At 43.2% G+C, this 12,660-nt stretch overlaps 1 protein-coding gene across 1 annotated transcript in view; it reads left to right on the top strand.

Moving 5' to 3' along the window:
* Positions 1-12,660, top strand: part of EGFLAM (EGF like, fibronectin type III and laminin G domains) — a 193,999-nt gene that overhangs the window by 78,178 nt on the left and 103,161 nt on the right. Inside the window, exons 5-6 of the mRNA XM_019982928.2 lie at positions 3,027-3,144; positions 4,700-4,835. Coding sequence (XP_019838487.2) covers positions 3,027-3,144; positions 4,700-4,835 — 254 coding nt within the window. The remainder of the gene's footprint in view (positions 1-3,026; positions 3,145-4,699; positions 4,836-12,660) is intronic.

The raw sequence follows: 12,660 nt of genomic DNA, 5'->3' as shown, positions 1-12,660 counted from the left end.
GTGATGTGAAAGAGTATTGGTACTCGATGGAAAGATGGTTAGAGAGCATGGGTGAACAAGTGTTGAGAATTCCTGGTTTGGGTAATGAGAGAGAGAACACAACAGTGAAGCAGTTTTTGTTTTGATTTTGGTGGCTGGAGGAGGAGTGGTTAGGTGAGCTTTGGTTATGTTGAACTTGAGTTGCGTGGTTGTTGAGTAGAGAAGCTCAAGAGGCAGTCATAAGCTCATGACTGGGGATGAAGAGGCAGCTTAGAGCTGGGGATGGAGGGAGGTGTCGTTCGAAGGTGCCAGAAGCTAAGGGAGTAGTAGATGAGCTCACCTAAACAAGGCTACAGAGTGAGAGGAGATGGTGAGGGGTGAACTTCTGGGAAAGACCAGCACCGAAGGGGCCAGCAGAGAATGGGGAGTGGGCGAGGGATACTTGAAAAGAGAAACCAAAGAAGTAGAAAGAGACAGGAGGAACAGACACAGTTTCCAAGGGAACTGAGAGATTTAAGAGGCAAGGGTGGGTCACAGTATTGAAAGCTGCAAAAAGTCGAGTAAAGATGGAGACATCCCCGCTTGGTGGACCGCAGAGTTGTTGTGGCGACTTTGGTAGAAACATCTCAGCCGTTTGTAGTGAGGAGAGGCCAGATGGGAGCAGGGTGAGGAGGGAACAGGAGGTGAGGAAGTGGAGACAACTTCTTCAGGAGGGTTGTATCTCTGGAGGGGTGACAGGGGCGCATGTGTGGTGGCGAAGAACTGATTGCTTTGAAGATGAGAGTGACTTGAGCACAGTAATGAAGGATCTGGTAGGTAAGGGAGAGGTTGGAGATACAGGAGGAAGAGAGGAGGGGAGACAGGTGGAACTCACAGGTGAGGCAAGCCCAGGACCAGTGGGTCACAAACCTGGCTGCCCATATTAGCATCGCCTGGAGAGCTTTAAACAGACTCAGGCCTGCCCCCCTGAAGTTCTGATTTAAGTGATCTGGAATAGAATCTAGCATTGGTATTTTATTTTTAGATCTTTGAATGATTTTAAAATGCTTTCAGGGTCAAGGGCTACTATAGTAAGTATTCAATAATTATTTGTTGAATCTTTTTAAAAAGTTTTGTTGATCAGTTGATTAGTTCTCCTTATCAACAATCAATATTTAGTCATTTGCAGGGGATGTTGTGAAGAGACATAAGACAGGATGCCTGCTCTCAAGTGGCTTGTAATCCCATGGGAGAAATAGTAAACATTTTAATATATGAAAGTGCTAATTTAGTTGCGTGACACTTAGTGGGTAAGATTGAGTCTGTGTGGTCGGTGTCAAGGGGATATTTGGGCCTCAGAGAAGTGGTGGACCTAGGTAAGTGGAGAAGAGGAGGCGTTTCAGTGTCCAAGACAGTAATCATTACAATCCTGTTTCTTGAGGATGGCCTTGGAACCAGTGACTTTACATACATTGCCCCAAATGCTGTAACTGTGCAAGATAGTTATCCATCATCCCCATTTACAGAGGAAGAAACTGATGCTCTGGGTATTTAATGTGAAGGCCACAGCTAACAAAAAGTGTCAGAGTCAGGATTCAAGCCCAGGACTGATAGATTCCATGCCTGTATCATTTTCACTACAATGTGCTGAGACCAATGTGCCCTAGGCTCCCACTTACATAGCACTGAAGACTCCAGTTGGGGCGTCCCTGGTGGCTCAGATGGTAAAGAATCCACCTGTAATGCAGGAGACTTGGGTTTGATCCCTGGGTCAGGAAGATCCTTTGGAAAAAGGATTGGCTACCCACTCCAGTATTCTTGCCTGGAGAGCTCCATAGACAGAGGAGCCTGGAGAGCTACAGTCCAGAGCATCGCACAGTCAGACACGACTGAGCGACTGAGCACACAAGCACACACAGGCCTCAAGATGGAGTGAGTCCACTTCAACTGGGGCTTCTTGGTCAAGGCTTCTGTGCAGGTGAAGTTCACACACACATATTCCTCATCAGTCCTCGTGGTTTGCAACGTGAAAGTGTTAGTCGCTCAGTTATGTCCAACTCTGCGACCCCATGGACTGAAGCCTGCAAGGATCCTCTGTCCATGAGATTCTCCAGGCAAGAATCCTGGAGTGGGTAGCCATGCCCTTCTCCAGAGGATCTTCCCAACCCAGGGATCAAACCCAGGTCTCCAGCACTGCAGGCAGGTTCTTTTCCATCTGAGCCACCAGGGAAGATCCCACCATGACCCACCAGCAGCATCACTTGGGAACTTCTTCGGAATGCAGATTCTTAGACTGCTTCCCAGACTTACTGAATCAGAAACCCTGGGGGCCAGGCTTAGCAATTTGTTTTAAGAAACCCTCATGGTGATTCTGATGCAATTTGGGAACCAAAGTTTGAGTCCCTCCTTTATGGATGCAAATCAAGACCTCAGTTTGCTGTTGTGGCTAGTACCTGAGCATCAGTGATATGCAAATGCAAAGAAAGGGCTGGGGGATTCCAACCCTGGAAAAGATCCTTACCTGAATTCCAGCAGCCTAGTACTCTTATTGAAGAACTCAGATGTTAAGAGCAACAGCTGATAAGGTGAATGAGTCCTAGTTCTAGGACAGTGTATACATTCCAATAAAACATAATTCACTAGTCTTTGGAAATACGTCATGATGCTTTTCTCTTTGCAAATTAAAATACTTGGCCAATCCTAGAGAAAGCAAACGACTTCCCAGGTAGCTCTAGTGGTAAAGAACCTGCCTCCGAATGCAGGAGACACAAGAGACGTGAATTTGATCCCTGGGTCAGGAAGATCTCCTGGAGGAGGGCACAACTCCCACTGCAGTATTCTTGCCTGGAGAATCCCATGGACGGAGGAGCCTGGCGGGCTACAGTCTCTAGGGTTGCACCGAGTCAGACATGACTGAAATGACTTGGTACACATGCACACAGAGAAAGCAAAACAATCTCCCAAGCAAATTTCTCAAGGGCCTCAAGATGCAGCCCTCATGGAAATTGTCTGGTTGGCCTCAAAGGAACTTCTGATCATTGATACATTTCATGTTTGGTCATCTACAGGAGGAAGTGATTGGAGATTTGAAACCAGGCACTGAATACCGCGTGAGCATGGCAGCTTACAGCCAGACTGGCAAAGGGCGGCTTAGCTCTCCTCAGCATGTTACTACTTTGCCCCAAGGTAAAATGGGTCTGATTCATTAATAATAAGAACTGTTATTTAGGGCTATTCATTCATTCCTCCATTCAGATATACCAATGAGGACCGACTCTGTGCCAGGCTACACTAGGCTCTGGGAATTTAGTGGTGAACAAAACAGGCACAGCCCCTGCCCTCTTAAAACTTAGCAGGATGGGTCAAGATATTATCTATTTAGTGTGTGGCCATAGATAATGACAAGTGTTTTCCAACATGATATAAGATCTTCTTTTGTAAGATCCGATATAGAGGTGCAGTAAGAATTCCCTAAGGACGTAACTGCTAAGTAGACATCTGATAAGTAAGTGGGAATTAAGAAGGTGAGGAAGAGGGGTGGGAAAAGAGATTTTACAGGCCAGGGAAATCTAACAAGTGCTCACTGAGGTGGTGGTGCGGTGGGTACGGGGGGACGCAGGTGGTCTGAAAGCGTCGTTGCTCTCAGGAGCTCCCTGGGGAGGGAGAGGTGCATGGTTAGCATGTAACTCAGTGTTATCTGAGTCCACTCACGGCTCTGGAGCACTCAGAGGGAGCACTTCCTCACCCCAAGTCTTAGGAAGGTTTCAGAAAGAACCATATCTTTGGCCTGGCTTTTGAAATCTGCATAGGATTTTGCTAGGAAGAGGAGGCAGGAAAAATATTTCTGGCCGAAGCAACAGTGTAAAGTTGGCAGATGTGAAAGTCTGGATGTGAAAATAGTAACAGCAGTGACCTTGGGGTGATAGAATCATCCTACATCTTCACACATGAGACTTTCCAGATGTCCTACCATTGGCATGTATTCTGATGATGGGGGTGGGGGGAAGGGAGGAGGTCCACACACAGAAGAGTGGAAAGTAAGTGCCGTTACATTAAGCATTTCATTTTCCTCATAAGTAAATATCAAGGGGCTTCCCTGATAGCTCAGTTGGTAAAGAATCCGCCTGCAGTGCAGGAGACCCCAGTTCAATTCCTGGGTTGAGAAGATCTGCTGGAGTAGGGATAGGCTACCCACTCCAGTATTCTTGGGCTTCCCTTGTGGCCCAGCTGGTAAAGAAACTGCCTGCAATTCAGGAGACCTGGCTTCGATCCCTGGGTTGGGAAGATCCCCTGGAGAAGGGAAAGGCTACGTCCCTCCAGTATTCTGGCCTGGAGAATTCCATGGACTGTATAGTTCATGGGGTCGCAAAGAGTTGGACATGACTGAGTGGCTTTCACTTTCAAGTAAATATCAATTCCAACACGCGCACAGAGGTCTTAAAGGGTACACAATACTGTGTGTCCTGGGGTCAATAGTCTGCACATAATTTAATTTAGTCAGATTTCCAGCCAGGGGAGCTTGGGGAGGAAGGGAAGATCAGCTCTTATTGATAAACCTTATACAAATCCAGTGGAGAATCCAGTTATGATTTTTGGGTGTATGCTTATTTTGGTTTGGACTTTGAGAGGCTGTTCTGAACAGAGATGTTTAGGTTGTAGAAAGCACGTTTTTTTTGGATACATGAAACCTCTCCAACGGCAAAGACTACAGCCAACTCCAGTTGTTTGCTGTCCTGCCTAGATTCCTGCCTGCCTCCAACAGCACCCCAGCAGCCACACGTCATTGTGGTTTCTGATTCCGAGGTGGCCCTGTCTTGGAAACCTGGAGAGAGTGAAGGAAGCTCTCCTATTCAGTACTATTCTGTGGAATTCACCAGGTAAGTCTGTGTGTCATGTTCAGAAGCCAAATGTATTGACCTCAGGTATTCCAAACACTGTAGAAGTCTCCATTGCATGTGTATTGAAGAGATGACAAAGGCTTGGAGGCTTGACTTGAGCCAACACCAGTCTCTAGCCTTCTTTGATGGTGGGTCATCTGGTAAACCTATCTATACTCACCTCTTCCCCATTTCCCTGCCTCAGTCAGACTGTCCTAGGCTCTGAAAACTCCCGAGGTACCACTGCCAACAAGCTTTTCAAGCTCACCACTGCATTTCAAGCTCAAAACATAACTCTCTGGCTCTGAAATACTATGATTGAAGTGTATGTTTGATGGTGTTTCTCGAGGGAGAGGAAAAAAAAAAACCTTTAAAAGCAACTGCAGGGCATTGTTTCCTTTACATCCATATTGCTGTGGGGTAAGTTTCTTGGTTTGGTTTCAGCTTTTTTCTCTCATCTACTTCTCTAGCTCTCATATTCAGCTCATCAGAGGGCAGAAGAGTGATTAGAAGTTCTTCTAAGAACTTACAGGTGTAAAAACATGGATTCTCAATGCTGCTGTGTAATTTTAAGCAAAAACAAAAACCCGAACACCCCAACCAACCAATGAGCAAAAGTAATTCCCCATCTAGGACTCTTCCTTTGAGCTCTAGTTGCAGCTGAATTTTGAATGGAGCACCTAGCTAAGGAAAACAAAGTTCGTGGAGTTGGTGTTCTCTACATTAAAAGTGACAGGGTTTGTCTGAGGCCAGTTGCTTCACGGATTCATAAAGAGACTTATTTAGCACCTCATTCCTGAGGCTCTCTGAAGCTGGGACAAAGGATTCTGCCAAGATTTTATTAGCTCTGCTTCCGTTTCTTGACTTCCTAGCCTGTTTTTTGGTAGTAGAAAACAGATATTTGTTTCTTCAGAGAAGTCCTGCACTGAGTCTCTTTAAGGCTTGAGTACAGAGCTCATTTCAGGAGGGACTTATTGAACTGTAAGTGGCAGGAGCTTGAAAGATGAGACCATAATGTACTGGTCCCTGTGATGGTCAAGTCCTGTGACAAATCTAAATTTGAGGAAGACGAACTCCGTGTCACATCAGCAGTCTGTCTCCCTCCGTCTCTGTGCAGTGTTTCCCCCTTTATTGGCTTTATTTTCAGGCTCCTCCAATAGTGTGGCAAGATGGCCACCAGGCACTGAAAGCTTGCTGTCTACTAGCCTGGCTCCCCACGGAGAAGAGTGGGTCTTTCTCAGTGGACACATTAGAGCCTTAGTATTTATTCTAGTTGGCCAAGCTCCGGTCCCAATCATAGTGGCCAAGGAGAAAAGTATCCTAATTAGCCAGGCACTTAAATTCCGAGTTCTGGAACTAAGGACTGGTGGGTCGCTCAGATCTGAAGTATACCAACTGAGGGTTCCTTAAGGTTGCATTCTTAAAGGAAAATTGTGCAATTAATGGAAAAGGGAGGAACAGATGCTGGGAAAATCTAAAAATAAATAAAAGATGTTCTCAGCAAAGCTCCAGACCAATGCCCTTCATTGAAGATAATCTACAGTCCTGCTGTTGAACAGATTTGGTAGGCAAAGCCCGGAATGTGCCTGGAGTAGAAAGATTCTAAGCCTGGTTCAAATAGTAAAACTGTGACAACAGAAGTTCTTACAACTTAGCTTTCTCATCTGTAAAACTTAGAGTGAAACTTATAATTTCTAATTTACTTGCCCAACACAAGCAAAGCAAAATGTAATACTTTCAAATTTTGAAAAATGTGCAATGTTTTTCATAATAGCCCAGCAGATCATCTCTGTAACTTCCAGCAAAAATGATGGCTATCATTTACTGTTAATTTTGTGGTAAAACCTGTGTTTTTAAAAAAATTAAGTCTGACATATTGGTAAAAGGTGAAAATTACAGTTTCTTGACCTGTATGTGGGCTTCCCAGGTGGTTTAGTGGTAAAGAATGTTTGATCCCTTGGTCGGGAAGATCCCCTGGAGAAGAAAATGGCAACCTACTCCAGTATGCTTGCCTGGGAAATCCCATGGACAGAGGAGCCTTGTGGGCTACTGCCCATGGGGTTGCAAAAGAGTTGAACATGACTTAGGGACTAAACCACAACAACCTGTGTCAACAAATGAAAAGTAGAATCTGAAGGCTGGATTTAGAACCAGAACGGGAAGGGAGTGCTTGTTGCCTCTTCTGCCACCAGCAGGGGGCACTGTGTAAGTCATTTCGCCTCCTTTAGCCACACAGTTTGAAGTCTCCAAAAGGAGAATGTTTTAAGAGGACTTTGGTAAAAATAGACTTATTTGGAAGAGGGAATGAGAAAGTCAGGAGAGGGATGGAGGACATACGACTTGTGTTACAGAAGTCACTTCTAAAGGCAATGGGGTTTCTAAAGGGGTCTGACTCCATGGAGTTCTCTTTGGAGCACAGATTTACTCTTGAATTTGCTTATCAAAAAGACAGGAGCCATTTTCCCCTGGTAAAACAAACTTCCCACCCTTCCAGGCTCGGCTGGCCTGTGGATTAAGGAGGTAGGTCTAGGGATCGAAGGAGCAGTGACGTGAGCACAGTGTGTGCTTTTTTTCTATGCTGGCCTTGAGAGGCGAGTTAGGCTCACAGGAAACTCTGTATCGCAGCTGCTGCTGAATCAGAACAAGGACAAGTGACACAGGCCCCAAAAGCATTGACTACGCTGTCCTTATATGGGTGATAAGTAAATATGGGTGATAAGTAAATATGGGTGATAGCTTCTTCCCACCTTATAGTGCATCATGAGGAGGACCAAGTAAATTCACATACGAGAAAGAACTTCGTAGATGTCAAAAAATCGAAACAAGTGTAAGGTGTATATGGGTGTTACGTACCTACATTTAACAATTGTAATTCTTCTCCAGCAAAAGATGCATCTTAACATTGAGAATGTTATTACCTCTAACATTTGAGGGACTCAGACCCCAAATTCTGTGTATAAATATTTTAAAGGTATATACCATTTTAACAAACTGTTAAATTTTTTTTTTATGTTTATCTTAACAAGTATGTCTTTACAATGTCCTGGAAAGCTAGGTTCAAACTGAAGTGTTCCAAGTGGAATATGATGGAATGGGGAAAGCTAGCTTCTGGTTCCAGCTCCTATACTAGGGATTCTGCTTCTGTTTTCTCTTCCGAATACGTACTCTAAGTCAAGTTAGTTTATCTCAGAACCTCCATTTCCTCATCTGTAGTATTAAGCTAATGTGACCTTCATTGAAGAATTGTTGCTTATAGTCTTCAAAAAGTTTATTCATAGTAGACATTCTGTATCTGTTCCTTTTCCCCATGCCACTATTTCCCCTTCACAAAGAAAGATATTGGGACTCAGTTGCTTAAGTTGCTTTGCCAAGGTAAAATGACTGGTTAGGGACAAAATGAAAATTAAACTTCAGGTCTCCTGATTTCTAGCCCAGTGCTTTTTCCACAAAGCCCCACATCCTCTTTGCATTTGTGATCCACCTTTGGAGAGGTAAGCATGGACTCAGCCCACCTGGAGCCCTGCTGGCTGAAGAAATGGGAAGCCTCATCTTAGGCTGCTATTTGCTGTTATTCCAGAAAGAAAGCTCTCACAGCTTGTTGTGCATTTAGAGTTTGGCTGCAAAATAAATCCCCACATTCATTTGTAAACATCTCAGACTCTATCCCATTTCAGTCGAGAGCCTGAGGATATGTGTTTAGAGAGAGCTTTCCTGGACTCTCAATCAGAAACTGCAGTTAGTGTGAGAGAGACTTTGGGGGTCTTCAGTTTTCTTTTTTCCCAGAGAGGTCTGTTTAATGCTTAACTTGAGGTTTTTTTGCCCAGATACCTCCTGTGTACAGAAACACCTGTGACAGGTCTCTATGTGAGCCAAAATGTTTATTTTATACCCAAGAGGCAGGCTTTTGACAGCCCAAGGCTAAGAAATTGTAGAATCAGTGTATTGCCAGTGGTTATCCTCAGGTTTCACCTGAATGTGAAGTTCTTGTCTGAGTTCTATCACTGGAAGATGAGATTCCAGTCCTCTGTCTTGGTAGGCGCTTATCCATCAGTTGCGGTTCTTATTCAACAAGGATAATGATATCAAAGACACTGTTACAAAATAGACTAAAAATTTTCCGAGGAAATATTTAATTGGCTAATAAAAGATTAACCTGAAAAACTATAGATGGGCCACTGACTGCTTTTCTGCTAGTTTTGTTCATATTTGGACACTTCATGTATGTGTGATGCATGAAAGGGGGCTTCCCTGGTGGCTTGGACAGTAAAGAATCTGCCTGCAATGCAGGAGACTCGGGTTCAATCCCTGGGTCTGGAAGGTCCCCTGGAGAAAGGAATGGCAATCCAGTATTCTTGCCTGGAAAATTCCATTTGGACATTTCATGTATTTATCATGCTCTCTTAAGTTATGGGCTTTAGGACCAAGCAAAGTTTTGTTCCTCATCCAGCTTCTATATCCTGTAAATTGGAGGATACCTACGCATGAGCACCTTAAACAGACGCTCTCAGTATCAGAGATGAAGTTTGGTTTCTGACTTAGGCAGGATGACGCTTTCAGATGAGAGTAATTTTCATAATCTCTCCCAAGGTTGCCCTGGGGGCTATTCATTAGCTTCCTTATTTACAGTAGATTTTAAATTTTTAATCAGTGTAGAAAATATTTGAAGAAGCAAATTCTAAGTAAGCCTGCAGGCTGTAACATATCTTGCAATGATTTTAAAACTTTTTCCTCCTGCTTTTCTAGAACAGAAAAACCATGCATTTGAGGTAGGAAAGGTATTTTATTTCTAAAGTGATACTGAAAATTTCTTTGTGGGCAGCAATCTTAGTGTTTATTGAAATATGAACCAAGCATAAATATAGCTACCTATGTTTTGAAATATTTTGGCTATAAATATCTGAGAAACTTTCCTCCTTCTGCCTAAGAATTTCCCTAGGGTAAGTGCTTTTCTCATAAGCAAAAAGTATATACTATGGTGGCAATGAAAATCCAAAGGCCTGGAAAAATAGTCCTTTGAAGTTTCAATTGAGGTAACATGTTCCATATATGCTATCTATCAAGTTGGTTAAAGGTAAAAATAGTTTTTATTTAACTTACCTATACAGTAAGTGGAGAAGGAAATGGCAACCCACTCCAGTATTCTTGCCTGGAGAATCCCAGGGACAGAGGAGCCTAGTGGGCTGCCGTCTATGGGGTTGCACAGAGTCAGACACGATGAAGCGACTTAGCAGCAGCAGCAGCAGCAGCATGCAGCAAGTCCCCTACATATGAACCAGTTCTGTTCTGAGAGTGCATTCGTAAATCCAATTTTTTTCATGTCCAGCAAAGTAGGTACCGAACTAACACAATTGCCTATATATGACTGTACTATAAGAGGTTTATAACATTTTTCACAAAAATAATATATAAAAAAAAAATAGAGGAAACATTTTTAATCTTACAGTACAGTACCTTGAAGAGTGCAGCAGTACCTGCTACCTCACCACTGCTTTTGTGCTTGCTTCTGGACATCCTGAGCTTGAAATAAAGATTCTGTACTGCTGTATCCTGTACAGTACCGTACAGTAAAGTACACAAAAACACAGCCATTTGTAGCGGATATATGCATGTGACACCAGACATGTGAACTAACTTACATGATTAGCCATGTGAACACATGTTCACATTTTGAAAGTTCACAACTTGAAGGTTTGTATGCAGGGAGCTCACTATGTAGCTTTTTCTATAGGTGTAACCTGATTGATTAAAATTGCTTCAGAGCTTTGCACTGTCCACTGTTAGAAAGGACAGATGAAAACTTTTCAGTAATTTTCAATAAAAAGGCCACTAAGGCTAATTTTGAGTGCATGTGAAAGTTCAAAACATTTCTGTGTGTTTTAGGGACACAGGTCAAGAAATGATCTCTAAATCTCAACCCAAGACAGGAATACTAATAAATATGAAAGAGAAGTGCTGCCTCTCTTTTCTCTTTCACACCTTTCTGCCTAAATAATTCCCTGGTCCCTTGCAGATGCCTTCCCTAATAAGACTTGGAAAATTCATCTTCACGCAGAGCTGCTTTTAAACTAATTGTAATGTCTACATATTGGTTTTACTTGAGAATCTCAAGGTCATGCACACCTGGGTGGGTTTTGAAAATTATTTTACAAATTGATATTTTTGTCAAAAGTCATCATCTGTCTTTCCATCCCATCATCAACTTCCTTGGGCTAGAAGTAGCAAGTGAATTTAATTAGTTTCCTCTTAGGCATTGACCCTGCAAAGACTGTTCCTGAAATGCAGATCAAGTTTGGGATTCAGAGTGGAAGCTGAATGGATTATGGATTTTCCTTGAATAGTTTTAAGGGATGACATGGTGTGACTCATGGTCAAGGTCACCGTCTTTGAAGGTTAAGGAAGTGTTCCATTCAGAACTGAGTCTTACAGTCCAGTATTTGGTATTATCTCTCGGGTTCAAGTTTGTCCACATGTGAAATCAGAAGACACAGTTCTGAGCTGGCCTCTGATCTTGGGGACAAGTGGCTTGATTCCAGTTTTAAGCTTTCTTACATGTGAAATAATGCTGAACAGTTTGACTTCTAAAATCTGATGACTCTGATTTTCTGTCCTTGTGATCCTGCCTCCTTGTCCAACGCTAGTCTCCACCATTTTTAAACCATAAGATTTTAGCTAGATTACGTAACTTCTCCGTGCCTCAGATAGAAGAATGGAGATAATTTCCTTACCTCACAGAGTTGTTATGAGATTAAATGAGTTAATGCCTACATAATGCACAGAACAGCACTTGTTATACAGTAAGTGCTCAATCAAACGATTCTTAGTAAGGCTTTTATGATAGGTCTTTTCTGTTTTCCTTTATAGCCGTGTTCTTTCTTGTCTAGAGGTCTTTATGCTTGCTATCCTCTGCTAGGATGGTTCTTCCGCTTCTTTACCTAGCTAACTAACTGTTGTTCATCCTTCATTTCCTCTGCTGAAGTACCACTTCCTCTATGAAGCCTTGCCTGAATCCCTGCCCCCACCTCAGACTAGGTTAGGTATACCTGCAACATTTACTAGCAACACTTAGCACCCTTGTTAATTACTTGATCAGTGTCTGTCTTCCTTGCCAGGACATGCAGGTAACATCTTGACTTGCTCCGCTCTGGAATAAGATGCCTAGCATGGAGGAAACATAGCACATTTCAAACAGGTGCTGGAGAACCTTTGGACATAGGCAGTCATGGGATTGAATCCAGAGACTGTCAACAAATAGCTGCCAACTTAGCAAGATCCTTAACCCTCTGAACCTTACTTCCCTTGGCTGTAAAGTAGGGATGACAACTGTGGATACTTCAGGAGGGTTGTGAAGATAAATAGATGTCTACTTCCCAGGTGGTGGAGTAGTAAAAGTATCTGCTTGCCAATGAAGGAGATGCAAGTTCAATCCCTGGGTAGGGAAGATCCCTTGAAGAAGAAAATGGCAACCCACTCCAGTATTCTTGCCTGGAGAATTCCATGGACAGAGCAGCCTGGCAGGCTACAGTCCACGGGGTCACAAGGAGTCAGACAAGACTAAGTGACTGAGCACGCACAATGTTTAGAAGAGTGGCTTGTGGAAGAATGTTTTTAAATGTCAACTCTTTTCTTTGCCCTGAGCCACATGGAAACTTATGGCCACACTAATCACAGGAGATTCAGTGAATCCTTTAGCACTAATTTCCAAGGCCACAACAGTAACCAACATCCTTCCTTAACAACTATAGAAAAAAAATAAACAGACAAAACCCAAACTGGATCTGCACGCATGTCTCCTCTCCTTCCCCCCAATCCAAAGCTGTTCATTGCT

Source organism: Bos indicus, chromosome 20 (genome assembly GCF_029378745.1).
Source record: "Bos indicus isolate NIAB-ARS_2022 breed Sahiwal x Tharparkar chromosome 20, NIAB-ARS_B.indTharparkar_mat_pri_1.0, whole genome shotgun sequence".
NCBI lineage: Eukaryota > Metazoa > Chordata > Mammalia > Artiodactyla > Bovidae > Bos > Bos indicus.
This window is presented reverse-complemented; position numbering and strand designations above follow the sequence as displayed.